The sequence below is a fragment of the Anopheles nili genome, chromosome 2 (assembly GCF_943737925.1).
Source record: "Anopheles nili chromosome 2, idAnoNiliSN_F5_01, whole genome shotgun sequence".
NCBI lineage: Eukaryota > Metazoa > Arthropoda > Insecta > Diptera > Culicidae > Anopheles > Anopheles nili.
Genome location: NC_071291.1, coordinates 72,406,618 through 72,423,695, shown reverse-complemented (window position 1 = coordinate 72,423,695; position 17,078 = coordinate 72,406,618). Strand labels below are relative to the sequence as shown.

Here is a 17,078-nt window from a genome sequence, read left to right as displayed (position 1 = left end):
CATATACAATCAATGTCATTGTGAAGTTGTTAGGAAAAATTTAAATTAACTGTAAACTGATCGTTTGATGATCCAACGCAACCGTTCTACACGGACATAAACAGCTCAGGAGTGTTTGAATACTTGTTTCATAGCTACGTTCTGCGTCGTGAATGATTAACGAATCTGTATCTTTCTTATGTTCAGTGAACGCTAACGCTGTATTGTAAAGGTGCAAAGAATACGAACGCATCCTCGCGGATTGCGGATTTCGCATAGTGAACGCACAGTGAAAGGGACTGCGCCAGAGAATCCCTTGTGGAAACGGGTGACAAAAAGAAGGAAAAAGTGGGTGTGAAGAGTGCAGCAAGCAACATGGCGGAGGACTGCGACAAAACTCCGGCCGCTGGGGGTGACGTCGAGAAGGCGGCCAGCAAAACGGCCAGTCCGGCCCCGCAGCAGAAGAACTCTGGCAGCAAGGGAGCGTCACCGAACAAGGCTGCCGGAAAAGGTAACAAGCGTTTTTGCGGTTTGTGGCAGGATTTGTTCTAATAAGCCTTTAGAGCACCTGAGAAAATGTATGCATTTCATTAGACAGATGTTGGTGTGTTATCAAAACGGTAGACAGTGTTCTTGTCTTCTTCGTTATAATACAAGTTTTGTCACAAGCATCGTAATTATTTCGTAGATACATTGATTAAATATATAAAAATGCAAAGTTAGGAAAAAATATTTCACAAAGTAGGCGAAAGCTCGAATAAGGATGTGAAAACTGGCAACCTCGAAAGTGATTTTTTTCTTACCGGTGTCAAACGATTTCACTGTAATATCGTCGCATCATTTCCGTTCCCATCGTTCGTATGGCCTGACATGAAGTTAAAATTGAATGGTTATTAAACAAACGGCCCCAATTGAATGTCTTATCGAAGTTTGAACAAGCACCAACGCTTAACTTTTACCACAAAACGCCCCACGAAGACAAACAGCTTCGACTCGTCCCCGGCACGTGGCTCACCGCAAATATCGGTTATCATCTCCTTCCATTCGAAACCATGTTTAAATAATTCATATCAACCATATTCAGCTCTTATCGCCACTTCCACTGCAGCGCATCTTCCACAGCATCGCAGAGCTGCACCGACGAGTTGGTTTCAATTTCACTGTATTCGCGTCACTCGCAGCTCGAGGCGCTGGAGCTTTTCCGGGAAAACACGAGTCCCTAGCCGCTATCGGCACGCCGCTTGCAATTCGACGAACCGGAAAATTAACACCATGATTGACACACATACACACTCGCCTTGGGTGACAGGTCACTCGCCGTGGGTGTTGGGTGGGAAAATATGAAAGCGCTTTTCACCGGAAACTGTCCCGTTGGTGTCGAGCCGTTTCTTACCGTTCATGGACCCGGCCGGTAGTGGGTCTTCCGGCCCCGTTAAGTAATGATGCTCGTAATAGAGGAAAATTTCTCCATCCCACCCCCCCTAACCCACCCTTCCCATTCACCCTTTCGCCTTGCCACACTCCGCTGGTCACAGGCTTACGTCTCGGAAGGGGGTAAAGAAAGAAAACTGGTGGCTTTTGTGGCTCCGATCGGTTTATCGTGAGGCGGTTTTGTGATTGGCAGCGTCGTTCGAAATCGACGAGATGGAAATGTCGTGTAACTTTTCCCGGTTTTGTGTAATCGCGCTGTAATCGTGGAAACGACGGCTCGCTGGTGGTGCAGCTTGCAGGGGCGTAAAACTTTTAATCGATCTGCTTGTCTGGGCGATACAGCTTCGCAGCTGGATAAGCTGGTTGGAGATAATGTGAAAACTTTGATTCTGTATTTCCCGGTGCAGGATATTCGATAAGAGACTAGCATACACGGCAGCAGTGTTGTTGGTTCCGGAAAATGATATCCGTTCAAGTGCCAATTCTAAGGACGACTTTATGGGTATAATTCCGACGATTTCCGACAACAATTCAAGTGCCGATAGCATCTTAACGTCTGCTATTTATATTCTCTTCGATATCGCTGAGATTTTGCCAGAGCAAGCTCAGCTTAAAAACAATTTCTATTTTTGCTACATAATTCGATTATCTTTTCTGCAATACTTCAGCTTTCTTGTTTGTTGTTTGATATAGGGTGTGAGCAGATTCACACGCATATTGTCTTACGAGTTCCTGTGAATGATGTGAAATTTGATTAGATAAGAAAAAGTCTACATGAAAATCAATCTCATGACTATTAGTTTATCGATTTGGAGCCAACAACACACAAATACGATTCACAAATATAAATCCTTTCCTTTACAACAACGCCCACACGCACATATCCCGAAAAGCCTTGAAACGTCTTGGGGAAAAATAATCCCAAATCACACGGCCCTGCTTGGGCTTTGAAATGGGGTGTGGAGAGTAAAAAAAGCACGAAACCATAAAGAAACCAGTTCCCATCCCCAGAAGGCTCGAGCAACATTTTGCATATCAGGACCCGACCCGACCTTCAAGTGGCCTTGCGCGCAAATATCCAAGATTATTTGCCTTCTCGGTCCGAATGTCGAATTTCCGCTGCGACCCGGGATGAAATCGGTTAACCTTTTCGCACCGTGTAACAACTTCCGACAAGCGACACGCCGCAAGGCGCTACCATTTCACACCGGCTCGTTGCTCCTCCTCGGAAAGCCTATTACAGCATCCGGTTGGGAATGAGAGAGGCTCTTTTTTTCCTCGCACACTCGCTCTCCCTTTCTAGAAGCTGGCTATCAATGCGCTTTAGCGAACTTCAAACGGATATCAATCGACGCTGGAATGACTTCTTCGAAGCGTGTTGTATTGGAGATTGCCCCTTTTTCGAGGCCCCGAAGGCACTGCAATGTCACGGATGCCTTTGTTACCAGTTCGGCTTTCCATTTCCTTAGCGGTGGGTAGGAATTTCACTTTCGTTCCACAACCCGGCTTTGAGCTCCAGCAGGATTCGAAATGGCGCAACGAAAGGATTCTCAGCTCGTGCGAAGGAGGTTATCCCTCCGTGGGGCAACAAATAGATTACGTGACTGTTGGCGACATTCGAGCCGCGGCTCGACCAACAACAGAATCGAATCCTCGTTTCGTACGGCGGGGCGAATGTTTGATTTCCATCCGCAAGGTCTTCCCACGCGGTCAAGGAACGCGAGTTTCACATTACACCCAAGCCGAGTGCGAGTATATCGAGTCCAGATTTGCTGTTTGTTTTGTTTTTTTTTCTCTCTCTCCTGTTGTTCCCTGCAGCCGCTTTTTCTTGACTAGGAAGCGGCTCTGGGAGGGTTTCATGCTAATGTAAACACAAATAATTGAATAAATCTCGTCCCCATCGCCTCGGGCAGGAAGCAATGCTCGAAGCTGCCACCCGATCACTTCTGACCGCGCACGGTTTGATTGCGTCAGCAGGAAGGTGGCAGCTATAAATAGCGTCCTTTTTTCCCTTTCGAATGACCAGCACATCAACTGCTCGGGCGCACCAGGTTCGTCCGTCGCACCGGAACCGGTTCTCGCGGGCGCCTACTAAGGAGATGTAAACAAGCCAAGGAAAAGATCACCCACAACGTGCGGCAGCCGCGAGGGATTTTTTGCCACCCGCGCAGTCATTAAAAAATAATTAATTTCTCCATCCCGATCTCGTTGTAAATCGATGCCGGTTTGCCAATCGAAGGGGCGTACGCGCGCGTCATGTTTGATTGTATGTTTTGGCGTTTGTTAATTAACAACCAAACCATTTCGCACTCCCCGAAGCCATCATCAATTTTCATAACCGATTCGAGCGGCTTTGCAATGATCGATCGACACTAATTGGGGCCCACTGGAAGCTTGGGGAAAGTTTGCCCAAACGATTACACGAATGCTTGAAGTTTTCACCAGCACCCGTCCTCGTGGGTGTAGAAGGGCAAATGCTTTTCTCCGAAGTCGAAAATGATTTCCACACCAAATTGCATTCCGATGATGATAATCCCATTTCGAGTGCTTCTCAAATATTTGCCTTCATTTCCCAAACTTGCTGGCTGTCTTCCTACGATTGTGTTCCCTTAAGGGAAAGAGCGCAAAAGTCTTCCTCATAATACTCAATTTTAATCAAATTTCGACTCGGTTGCGGTTCCCATTGGAATGCGGTAGTAAATATGGTCGATGTTCAGGGCAGCTTGCCACGTGCCTTGAGGCTCCCGTCGATCATCGGCGTGTAATTTAACGGCATGAACATGTGAGCTATCAGTTCTCAAGCAAAGCTATAATTAAAACAATTACTGACTGGTCGTTTAAAACGGACAGTTGTTTGTGGGGGGAAGCTCTCGAAAGATATCGCGGTTTTTTTATGAGGTGTGTTGACCGATTGGACGTACAAACACAACTCATTCTAATTTACGACTTCACTGTCTTTGCCAAGAAGAGGACATGATCTGGTTGTGTCCTACGCCAGAGTAGAATTTTTGATGTATTTCTCGACACAAAAATGCTTCAAGAACATCACGTTTTGTTTGACGTGTTGACGCAATATACACGTAGTTCGTGGATGGTGGCCAATGTAAATTAATTTCATAAAAATTGGGGGAATAGAATTTTAGTGGCTGGTTGGTTCACAGTATGCGTTGCATACAATGTGTTCTAAGCCTCGAATATTGAAGCTCTTTATCTCTTAATGGAGCTTATATAGTGAGCACAAGTTCTACCGAGATTTCCAGTTTTCATGGTCTGCTTGAGATCCGTTTGGAACACAGCTACACGTTATACAAGACGGTAATGCTCAAATGTACGGACATCGCAACCCAGCTGGCTTTGGCAAGATACTGTTCTGCGCTGGGTAGCTTCCAATTTTCTTCTCGCTTTACTGCATCACGACAAACATCTTGCCCGGTAAAGCAGGAAAAAATACCATTTAAACCATTACTGAATGTGCGACGAGATTGCATAACAAAGGAAACCAGTCCCCGAAAGAGCCCGTCCCTACGGAGGCGTGCAGACAGGACTCCTTTCCGAGACACATTTTCATTATCTGTACGGCTACGGACGGACGAATGGAATTTTCCTTCCAGCATCAGGTGCTTGGGCGAAAGTATGGCTTCTTCGTTACGTCCGATGTTGAGTTCATCTTCTAACGCTTGATGCATCATGTGCTGAGTGCTTTATTATTACCGTTGTACGTTGTGCACAAATTGATTCTAATGAGCGCGACGAAAGATGGAATATTGTGTGTTCTTTCGTTTATGAAGCTGCTTATAAACATTTCTTCGTTAAAATTCAATTCAACGCGCAAATGCCGCTCTTAAATATGAAAATGGCGTACATTAGTGCAGTATTTAAATAATGAAACAGACATCCCTTCGCAAATGAAGGTTATTACTTCCTCATTACAACCGAAGCGCTAGCTCTTGTAATACAACTTGGTTCAATTTATGGAGAATTTTCACATGGAAAATTATTTATTCCGTTTGACCTCGCGATATCCGGAAGCATCCAATTATTCACGAGAAGTAACACCTTTACCGGCAAATAATGGCAGGCATTGCCAAACCAATGCGTTGGTGTAAAAAATTTAACATTTCCATACTACTCCTCGATTCAAAAGGACGTTTCGTTTTTCTTCATTTTCCACGCTGCCCTAAATTCGTTTCGCCGATTTGGCAACATCGTCCGATTTTTTTCAGCTCACCGAGACTTACTATATTTTTTTTTTTCATTACTGTGGCTCTTGCTGGAAGGTAGATAAAAAAAACATTCATCCGCGTGCCCTGATTTCCTTAGTGGAGAGTAGCCTTGCCAAAAAAGAAAAAAAAATATTCACCCTGCGCTCGGATTTCGGCGCTTCGGAATTTATGAATGCCAGTAAAAATGGATATTTACAGCCCCGAAGCTTCCACGCAGGGCACGCATTTCTCTCCAACGTGTTCGTGCCGCTAGCGAGTATATTTTCTCTCCTCTTCCACGAGTCGGGGAGTTTTTCCTTCCCCCTTAAAGCAGTGACGCCCGGCCCCGCGTGAGAAACACCGTTCAATTAAGTTTGCTAGCTTTTTTCCGTTCTGTGCGTTGCTATTGCTGGGAAGCTCAACGTTCCCAACAAACGCGAGCCAGAAATGAGGCGAACTGGAGCGGTGATAATGGTGCCAGCGATGGTGCTTATCCTTCACAAACAATCCTATGTTTGCGCAAAGCTCACGGTGTGTTTCCGCCCGGATCCGGTCTTTCGATGGAAATTCATTATCTGCGTCATTTTCTAAAATCCCGATGATCGTAACGAAAGTTTGTTAAAACTGCAAGCGATTCGTGCCGCTGTTTGCTTTAAATATGCATTTTAACGCTTTGGTGTAAAGTTAGTTAACTTAATTGAATGTATTTCACATCATCAGAATGTCACGTAGATTTAATGAAAACATTTCAAGGAGTTTCACCAAATTAACTATAGTATGAATGTTCGATATATTCAAAACCCAAAAGCCGACCATTTTTGGGATCACTCGAACAATGGTTCTGATGAGAAATAACATATTTTTTGTGCACCGCCCTTCGCATAGACGTTCGTTTGCATCATTATTCAGCGACACGGATGCCCACTTTGCCAATAATTTATATGATTATGGACATTTCGGTTGCCTCGAAGGACGTCCGGTCGTCGGGGGTTCGCCCATCGATTTCCCGTAACGAAACGTTCCTCGAAACGTCCGGCGGGATATGATAGGAGACGCCCTAGTGAAACCAAAAATTTACTGCCGCCTGCAATTGTTATCAGGCTTTTTGGCGGATGCGTGAGTCCGTTGGTGTATGTGTGTATGTGGGCGAAGGGAAATAAGTTTGCTTTTTCATTTCATCGCCCTGAATTATACATGAAACTGCGAAACGAACTTATCCCGCCGTCGAAAGCGACCGGAAACCTTAGGGCCCATTTGCTTCTTTAAGCCCGCCCGACATCCGGCCCCATGGCGGAAGAGGCGTCTTCTGTGTGGATGAATTTTGGAACCACCCTCGGCCACAATTGAAGGTCTCCCGCCGGGCGTACGGAACATGTCCCTTTTTGCGGCCATCATTAACCATCCCCAGCTTCCCGGTGACCATTGCGCGCACGTCCGTTGATCCCGCAATTCGTAACCCTAACTTCCATCTCCGAGGTAGCGACCGGAGTGCTTTCTCTACTTCGAGCATTTTTGCCCAATTGAATATTTTATGCTGCTTTTGACACTTGTCTGAAGTCTCTCCCTTTTTTGTTTCGTTTCACTTTTTTTGTTGCGCGTATTTTGTCTCGTTCCCTTTCCCTCCGAAAGCTCACTCTGTTTGCGATGAAGGGCACTTAAGGATGGGCGGAAATGAATGGGAAAAAATAATGGAAAATAATGTTGGTTAAAGCTGGCCGGAAGCTGCTGCTTTCGCGGCGGTGACAGGCTTATGAAAATGGTCCATCATTATGCTGGGTGGACAAGGGAGTGCTCCTGGTTAGGAAGGAAGGATAAAATTTCTTTCATCTTCAAATATCCGCCTCAACTGTTATATGCGAGTGGATTGAATAGTTCCGGCTGCAGGATGTTTTAAATATTGTTGCTCCTTGAAAATATATTAACATTATGTTCGAATAGACGAGCAGCTTTCTTTTACCAACCGGTTCAAAATCGATCGAAAGAGCAGCTTTATACTTATACAAACTATTAATCGAGTCAATATTTTAAGCTTTACGTTGCATAAAAGCTTTTAAAAGTACAACATGATAGTTTTGAAAATATTTGTGTCTCTAAAATACATTTTAACGAAAGTGAATTATTTATTGATCGGAAAAAATATCAATATTGAGAGGTAACTGATACTAATACAATACTTACAATACTTTTCCATTGTTGATTTTTTTTCTGTGCTATTCTCTTTCCATCCGAAGGACGAATGTACCCTCAAATTGATGTAAACCACGCTAGTACTTAAAACAAAGTTTCCTCTAATGAGATGCTGTTTTGGGTAACTTCATTTGTTCCGCTTGCGGTTTTGACCATTGCAGGCAGCCAGCACCTGTACTGAGATGCAGCACAATAGCACTGCCAACTCGTTGGTCGAAGGACAAATAATAAATGCTAATGCTAAACGAAAATCATCACCGGTTTTGGGCACGGCAGAGAAGATAAATGGCTGCCAGCTACCTATTCTTCCTCCTTGTGGTAGCTGATGATATTGCTCTCGCGCTGCCACCATGGACTACCACGTGTGCACCAGCCAAGGATACGGCATCGAAGCAGTTGTGTCTGTGCTTGGTACCGTGAAACTGGCACCGCAAGGCGTACAAAATGCACATGGTGCGCTCATGGAAGAGAGTATGATTATTATCATCGGACCGACCGTAACCCTGGCACCGTCGTAACCAGCACCACCGCACAGATATAATACGGCCCTGATCAAAGGTCCGGTTTGTTCGTCCTTTTTTCTGTCATATTGACGACTTCTTTTCTCTCCGGTATCCCGGTGACACTGTAATCGTCCTCACGGTGGTCGGCAGCGAAATAAAGGACACTGCGAGTCTGCATCCCGGTGGCACAATATTGCGGTAACGTTTTGCTGGGGATTTATTTTAATGAAAGGTACTTTTCGTCGAACGGCCGCTTTTTTGCTCGGACGCTGGCCAAACCTTACTGAGCCAACCGTACCATTCCAAAGCATTCCCGGAAGGTGTTTTGTACTAAAGTGTCATTAGTCGGTAAATTATCCTTGCGCAACTTCGCTTGTTTTACGCTAAAAGTTGTCCTTTTGCTATGCTTTTTTGTGTCCCTTCGTTTGTACAAGCATTCTCACGTAATTATTTCTCGTTCCGTTTCTAATTCCAGGTAAGGACGGGATTGGACCTAAACCCGCAATCGATTACGTATGACATTCAGCCCAAGGGAGCTCAAGGAGCTGCTCCGAGGGGGAATATAGTTTCCTGTACAAAACGGTAGGCTCTCAGGCCAAAATCGTCACTGACGGGCCATACATTTGTGGATCACAAATTCGCTAGCATCCATCACTCTACGATTTCCTGCATTTCTACATCTCGAACAAACGTGAACCTACGGAGCATCCAATTTGAAACCGATTTCGATCAAAGCCGAATGATTGGGCAATGATTTGTGGCTCGTGCTGCCAAGCCATCGTGCGCCAGCGGCACCCAAATAAAATGGCCGTCAGTTCACTTTACTGCCAGTCCGATTCCACCGAGGCTTACACGTGCTGATCCCATTCGTCCGGTGTCACCACGCGCGGATAGGCTCCGGTGGCGCATTTGTCATGCATGGAGGACGTGACAACTTTGTCTTCCGTTCGGAAGTGGCCGGATGCTTTGTTTCGCATAATGTGCCCGGTGCCAGCGTGACCGGGTTTGCCAAGATGAGTGCCGATTCGTGCCGTTCCGGTAATCCACAACCGTGACCGAGGCGCACGCGGGGTTCCGTGTTCGCAGCGCGCGGAATTAGGACGACTCCGGGACGCGGCTTGACATTTGTAAAATAGCTCACCGCCGGAGCGTGTGCTGTAAGCGGTGCCGTAGCAGAAGACACTCAATTTTAATTTACACTTCTGCAGCTTCCGTCGACAGGCTGGACTATGCTTACATACTGCGGCTTTCCAGCAGACGCGGGACGATTGAGCTTCCGGGCCCTTGCATTTCTGTGGGTTGGGTGGAAATTGATACCACGTGAGCCACCGCTTCTTGTCGAGCGTTCTGCTCATGCACATCTCCACCGAGCGGGGCATAAAAACATCCGATGTGAAACAGATGCAAGCGTCTTGGAATGGCTAATGTTATGCGAAACTCATGTCGCTATCGGTGCGAATTTCATTAGAAAATTCCATCTTCCATCCAAATTTAATTCTTTCCCACAGCACAAGCAACGAAGAAAATCATTCTAGGAAACGCTTCCATTTCCGACACCGGTTCTGATAATTTCAAACAACGTTCGTTACACCGCGTCGAAGCGTCGTTTGTATGAGCTTTAATTTATTACTAGTCCATTAAAATAAGCCAAATACTCCACGCCATGATGCCGATCGGTGCCGCGTCGAATATCTACGTTTCTTTGTTGAAAACTTCTCTCTCTATCTTGAGTTGCGCATATTTTATGCATTAATCCCGGTCCCGCTTCAACTGAAATCTGTGTCAAAGCGCAAGTCAACCGGCAAAAGTTGCGATAAAAGCACTTTTCTCACCGTCCGCGCTAAAGGATCGGGCTCCATTTTACGCTGGCGCGGCATTATGCTAAAATATTCACGATCACCCAACGGCTTTTACGTTCGAGCAAAAAAAAAGGGTTTGATTTAACTGATAAATTCATTCACATTACCAACATCGCTCGATTGCGAGAAACCCGTGTTTGTATGTGTGTATGCGTTTGTGTGAGGTGATTTTTCCTTCACCACCCCGTCCCATGTTCCAGTAGCAATTTGTTACTAGTGATCCGTTGGAGATGCCGAGAGAATCGTAGGAAACAAAAATATTCGCCCATATACGATAAAACGATAATATATGATATGGATATTACTTTCGATATCAAAACCGCCGGTACGCGTAACTTATTGCCATTCTAACCAATCCTCAGCTAGACGAGCGCTTCAGGACGAGGGCATGGGTTGAGATTTTTTGGTCCATTTTGCATGGTTTTGATATATTGATAAAATTGCTCTCCAAGGCACGCGGCTTTATGAATATTGCGACCCCAATACACAATGTTCGGGTGTGTGTGTGTGTGTGTGCTTATAAAATATGAGCAGCAAACGATTCTGAGGAAAAAAGCTACAATATGACCAAAGCGATATTCGGTCGTCCTCGAGTGAGAGCTCCTTCGAGTAAGCGAGAGATCCTCACGATCCATACCTGGGGAGAAAAGTGCAATAAAAAATAACACACAAAAGCACACACGGGAGCTCCAGACGGCCACGTGCCCGTTCCAACGAGCGTGGCATAAAAGTTTGCTGAGAAAAGCTCGCCCGAGGGGGTCCGCTCGACTGAGCCACGGAACGAACCGCACGGAGTAGTTGTGCTTCCATTCAAGGCAAGTTGTTGTTAACGCTTGTCCCCCAACAGCGTCCGAGTGGATGTCAATGAGGCAAGTTTTTGCACCCCTCCTTTTTGGCTCATCATTTTCTTCTTGGCTGGTGAAATTCGTGCCGCTCTGCGGGAAGTCACCCAGGATGGAACCGAAACGGAAGCTTTCCATGGGGTCCGTGTGTCCTTGGGTTGCCAAAAAGCTAAACCACACCCCAAACTGCACCGGACGACAGCGATGGTCGTATCCGGCCCCGGGCAACGGCGAGTTTGAATGTATTTGCATTCGGTTACGTTATTTTTATACCCACGCTCGAAAAGCCACTGGGTGAGCGTATCCACTTTTTGGCCGCACCCAGCGGGCGAGATCCGCGACGGTCTGGTTGCGACGACGTTCGCTTTTCCGCAATGCCACGTCGCAATGGTGAATGGCTACGGTACGGTGAACCATCGCGCTCGAGCACTCGAGCTGCTGTTCTTCAAATTCCCCGCCAGGCAAGTGCAAAGTTTCCGGCCGTTGAAGTTGCGTTGATTTGAATTCCTTCTAACCGTAGGCCGTTCCACGGGTAGGGCGTTTCCAGAAGTCGGAAAATCGACAAACTTTTCCGGCTCACGATTCTTTCATTCACCACGCCGTGGGAATGCTTATTCTCTTTCCACCCGGTCGCTGATGGCTCACCGTTCAATCGCACCGGCTCGGTCGATGAAATATTGCCCCGATTTATGTCCCAGCGAGCTGCGATGCGCCCCTCCGTGCCCTGCCAGCTGTCGCCCTAATTGGTATGAGCGATAAGCGAATGTGCGCCTAATCTGGGTGACACTGTCGACGGGAGGAGGTAATCGAGATTATGCCGTCTGCGGAAACAGCCTCTGATTTTCCACCGTCGTGGATGGTAAACTGGAAACGAAAGATATTGTCAATTGATACCGGCTGGTTTGAAACAGCGCCGGAACGTGAATGCCTAATACCTCGGGATTGAAAGACGAAAGGGTCTCGAACTCGGGCGTGGTAGTCACCGATTATTTACCGATGCGCAGATAATGCGGAGATTTTCCACGTCAATTAGACGGACGAGCGATGGAGTTTTCTTTTCCCGGCATCGATTGAGATGAAATTTTGCATCCCTTATCGCGATTCCTTTCGCTTTCGTTCCCAGTTTTGTTGGATTGGGAATTTTTGAATAATATTTGCTGCCTGTTTCTCTGCCATTCGCTTCCTCGGGGAACAGAAGCGTGTGTTTCCCCAAGCCAGACCATTTAGAAAGGATTCTATTTTCTGATAGTAAGCACCAACGAATGCAGCCCGGAGTTTATTATACATTTTGTTCGGTATATATTTTGACCGCCTGAATAGGCAACACCACGACCATTACAGATCACGATAAAACTCCAGGCCCTTCAGCGCTCTCCAGCCGCGTTGCTGGAAAAGGCTGGTAATTTCAAGCGACCCTTTAGGATCTTGCTTCTCGTAACGCTCGGTAGTATGGGCCCGGTCCTTATTTACGATTCACTGGGTTCAGTAAGAAAAAGCACTCTGCAACAGAGCGATACGAACGACAATCACATCCTGGCCTAGATTACAAGCGCTACACTAATGCCGCGTTGGATGGGGACGCAAAAGCACAAGCTTCCTCGACCCGGTGAAATGGAGGCGCCTGGTGGTTCACTCCGGTCGACCGTTTCCTAGGCCAGATTAAGTTAAAGTTGGTTCCGGGGCAACGTTTGCTCAATAATATTCCTTCGTTGAAGCATAAATATCGCACGGCAGAAAAAATGCCTGTCGTTGTACGAATCGCTCGGGGGAGCCTTTTTTATAGGACGTATTTGCGCTCTCACGTAGACCGAAAACCACCCCACGGGGATTGTTAATAAATATTTAGTTTATGTTTACCGTTCGTTTTTTTTTCTCTTGTTTTGTCGTTTTGGAGAGCTAACAAACGTTCATCATGTTTCCGCTTATTGATTGCCATCCCCTCCGCTGGGGGTACGAACGGTGGGAAACATGATGTTTGAGGCCAACAGCAGGCACTAACGTTGTCGGTGTTTGGTCATTGTTTGCTGCCGTTTGTCAACCGAAGTCCCACCGACCGGAAAAGCGAAGAACAAATAAAGTTCCCTCGAGCGAAACCGGGTGGAATGCTTCTTTTTTCGCTGTGTGTACGTTCATCGTCCTGGGCACCATCATCGGGAGCAAGTTCGGAAAGTTCAATGTCATGCGTGCTTAATTTATGGCAAGTCTTTTCACAAGTCATTTGCCCAAATCTGTTCGCAGGTGGCTACGGTTAATGGGTGGATCGTTTGGCGTAAAAGTCAAATCGTTTGCGGTTCATGATTGGGCGGTGTTCCTTTATGTTGCGGTTGAACGCATAAATTCAGGTGACAAATCACTTTTCCGGGGGTAAAAGCGCAGTTTTCATAACGAAATTAGTACTTAATTAGACAGTGATGTCTTTCCTACATGCAATGTTTCAACAATGAAATTAAATCAACTGTGTTGGCTGTCTAACGAAAATGTTGAGCATAATTTTATTATGTCTTATTGAAATATGCGTAACACTTTGCATGGAAATTATGAAACTTTGCATTACAAACATTGGTTCCGACGCAATGTTTAGCAAAAAGCTGTTGGGAACTGTTGCAACAAATGTAGATTGTGGTACATTCTGTCAATCGAAATAAAGACGTTTCGGTGGGGAACGCAATCCATTCGCAGCTGTGAGAAAGCGATCGAAAGCAGCAACTCGAGCACCGAGGAAATGCAAAGAAATCAGTGCTCCCACAAACCGACTAAAAACGAAAAACGAAACAAGACGGCACGAGTTGAATGCGGCAAACAGTGACTTTCTCTCTGAACACGTTCCCCCCACGAAATAATGGGTCAAGTGGATGCTGATGAGGATGCGAAGCGATGGCAAGTGGCAACTCCGCCACCATCTCATCCCCGAGCCGGCCATCGAGCCGAGCTGCGGATCGTGCGATCTTTAAGAGGGTGGAAAAATGAACCATCAGTAGAACCGTAACGTACAGCAAAGAGTAGAACCGGACTCACAGCGGGCAAGCGTAGTACGGATAAGACCGCTCGCAGGCTGCCTTGGGATGATTTTCCTTTTTTCCCGCAAAAAAAACCACAAACGCCAGCAGCGTATCCGACACGATCTTAGCGGCGTGTGGAGAAGAGATGCGTTTCGGTGCAGTGCCTTTTGCCTCCCATAAAACGGCTGGTGTAGAATGTGTATGTGTCTGTGTGTGTCGGTGATATTTTTGCTACTATAAGGACCTTTTTGCCCCTTATCACAGGGGTCTCTTGGCTTTAAATTTACTATCCCCCGTGCAGGCAGCCTTCTAGAATATGATAAAATTCGCGGTCTCCCCGTGGTCACGTGACTCGCACTACATATATTTCCCCACGCCATATGCAAATGGGGTTAAATGTGCTGCGCTGACAGGCGGTACTTCTGCTTCTGCAATACGTGTGGCTTAGTTGTACTTATTCGCGCGTTGCTATCCGCCCTCGAAACCGTACCATGATAGTTTCGATGAGTTCCATTTCCGTACGGCAACATCTGCGCGCCCGGTTGCGATTATCGCTAAAGTTTCCCTCGCTCCGGGTGATGGTGTTTTTGTTGTTTCTTCTCTAGTGGAGGCGGTTCACACGGCGACAAGAGCGATATGCCATGTTTAAACGATTTTTACTGACACCACGATGATAAATGGTTCACGATTTGTGGTTACTTTAACGGCAGCCGGATGCACACGTCACCGCGGATGGACGGCACCGTGCTTGGGTGCTATAAATTGGGAATGGGAAAATAAAAATGGCGCTTCATCGCACGGACAGCTAGAAAAGCTCTATCTACCACCCGGCAGGTTCACAACGGGGACATGCTGGTGGGAAGGTATGGAATGAATTTTTATGGTTCATTTTCGCAACGATATTTTCCGGGGCAGTTGTGTGTGTAGGTGTTTTTTTTTCTTCTTCAAATCTATTACAACCATCCGTTTCATGCTAGCTCTTATGCTTTCTCTTATGCTTTGCTGCTTGGTGCTGTGAGTGGAAATTGTGAAGTATCTGCAGCAGTTGGGTTTTATCACAAAAGTTGTGAAACTCGCCATGCTCTGGAAATATGGTGCATATTTTCGTTTTTGTTTGAGCAAGTTTGCAGATATTCGAAAGCAGAGTCGATTGGATTTACAAATTTAAAAATGAAGTTTCTCATCCTTATGACAATGACTTCAAAATGTGTGATATTTAGCGAATACATTCGCAAGCATTTAACGATAACTTGATGAAGTTTTCACATAAATTTATCACCATACCACCTTTGTCAAGCAGCTCGCGCAATGAATACCTCCCACAAATCTTTAATTTCCAATTCAGATCGGTGTCCGTTTTACTGTGGTGTTGCTTGCTTTTCACGCTCAAGTAATCACACAAACGAATTGGATGGACAGTGCTATGCCATGGGAGCATTATTTGGTCAGCATTTTCTACAGCACCACGAAAGCTCACGCTCGTCAGCTTTGGTTCCGGTGATTGTTTTTTCCACCAGGATAAATTCAGTGAATGAAATATACATTGTATGTTCCGATTGCACAATAATCACCCTTCCCGGGAAAGCTGCAATAAAACAAATTTCCATTCGCTTTAGTTTAAGGAAACCAAGCGGATACAAGCTGAAAAATCCTCACCAATGAGATTGTTAGAGCGTGCTTTAAATTGGTGTTAAATTATACTTATTATTTTCCAGTATTTTAACAATAATTGATTCTTATAACAAATTCGTCATTTTGAACCGTTCGATTAAAGCCACTACTCGTTCAAATTCGTTTTTGTAAAACATCATTTATTTTCATTCGAGCAACATTCTAAACATTTTTCATGTTGTGGCATAATGCTTGCACGTCAACAGACTGGCGTGACAGCTACGGAACATATTAAATTTGCCCGCCAGCTGGCTTTCGTTCCCGGTCACATCAGTGTCTGTCGCGCGTGGGCCAATATAATAACATTCGCCCACCCGATAGCAAGTGGCTGCAGCTTGCCGCTGTTGAATTTATTTTTTTTTATATTTCAAATTTTCCGGCTGCTGTTTTGTTGGGCTATGTTTTTTTACAATTTCAAAATGATACAAACAATTCAAGGACAGTTTGTGTGCCGTTTTTATTGTTGTAGATCAATCAGCCATGGAACAATAATTCTCTGTAACGTGATAAACAAAGCGAGCTTTATTTGCTCGTATAATTTATTTAATTTATTCCCCCGAAGACCGATATTAACATAATTTATTCTCACGTACATGATTCATGGTCATTGCCTTTCCCCTTTGCTCCAAAACAAGCTTAATGCAATAAATCTCCGCATGAGCAAACATCGGCATAAAATAGTTTATGCATCAAACAAATACTCCCAGTACAGATAGGAAAATTCGAAGGTCCAATCGAGGATCTTCCAAGCAGGAGTCCAACCGATAATCGTTGCGCTATCTGCTTCCGCAATGGAAAACAAAAAACAGCATGGCATTCCCTCTGCGGCCTCTAAAGTGACTGCCGTTGATGGCGGCATAAATTACATCGGGGGCGAGTAAAAAAGCCCCCAAGCTCATCGCTCGCCCGAAACGGAGGCAGGGTGATGATGTCGATTACTAATTCTAAGTCGGTGGCACTGTTGATTATGTGATTATGCAAATGCGGCACCGTTAATGGCTTCTGACTTCCCAAGGCTCGCGATGGTGCTTTTTTGTGCTTCTTATTGGTGTGTATATGTATATGCGTATGCCCGTGTAAGAGCGTTAGCTGGAATCCAACGCTATGGGATATTATGCATGCGGGAAACACTACTCACGACACCGGTGGCGTCCCATCGGCGTAACCACGTTCCGGAAATTCGGATCGCCGCAAAATTGCCTGCCCGAAAAAAGCGCCCCCCTTGAGCGGCGAAATTTGAACCCCGTCCGGAAGGTCACCGCCTCGAGGGCAGCTGGGTAACATGCTGGAAGAAAACCGATCCTGCCAGCTGCCAGCTTACCCGAGCTTAAGCGTGCTTACCTCGGACGCACTCATGCTGAAGTTAGCATGAAATAAAAAAGCAGGCAAATAATAAGACGCTCAC

General features: G+C 45.8%; 1 protein-coding gene across 1 annotated transcript in view; it reads left to right on the top strand.

Annotated features, from left to right (window-relative positions):
* Nucleotides 1-354: 354 nt before the first annotated feature.
* The window catches only part of LOC128721210 (solute carrier family 12 member 4), a 55,357-nt gene continuing 38,633 nt past the window's right edge, over nt 355-17,078 (top strand). The window contains exon 1 of the mRNA XM_053814937.1: nt 355-490. Coding sequence (XP_053670912.1) covers nt 355-490 — 136 coding nt within the window. The remainder of the gene's footprint in view (nt 491-17,078) is intronic.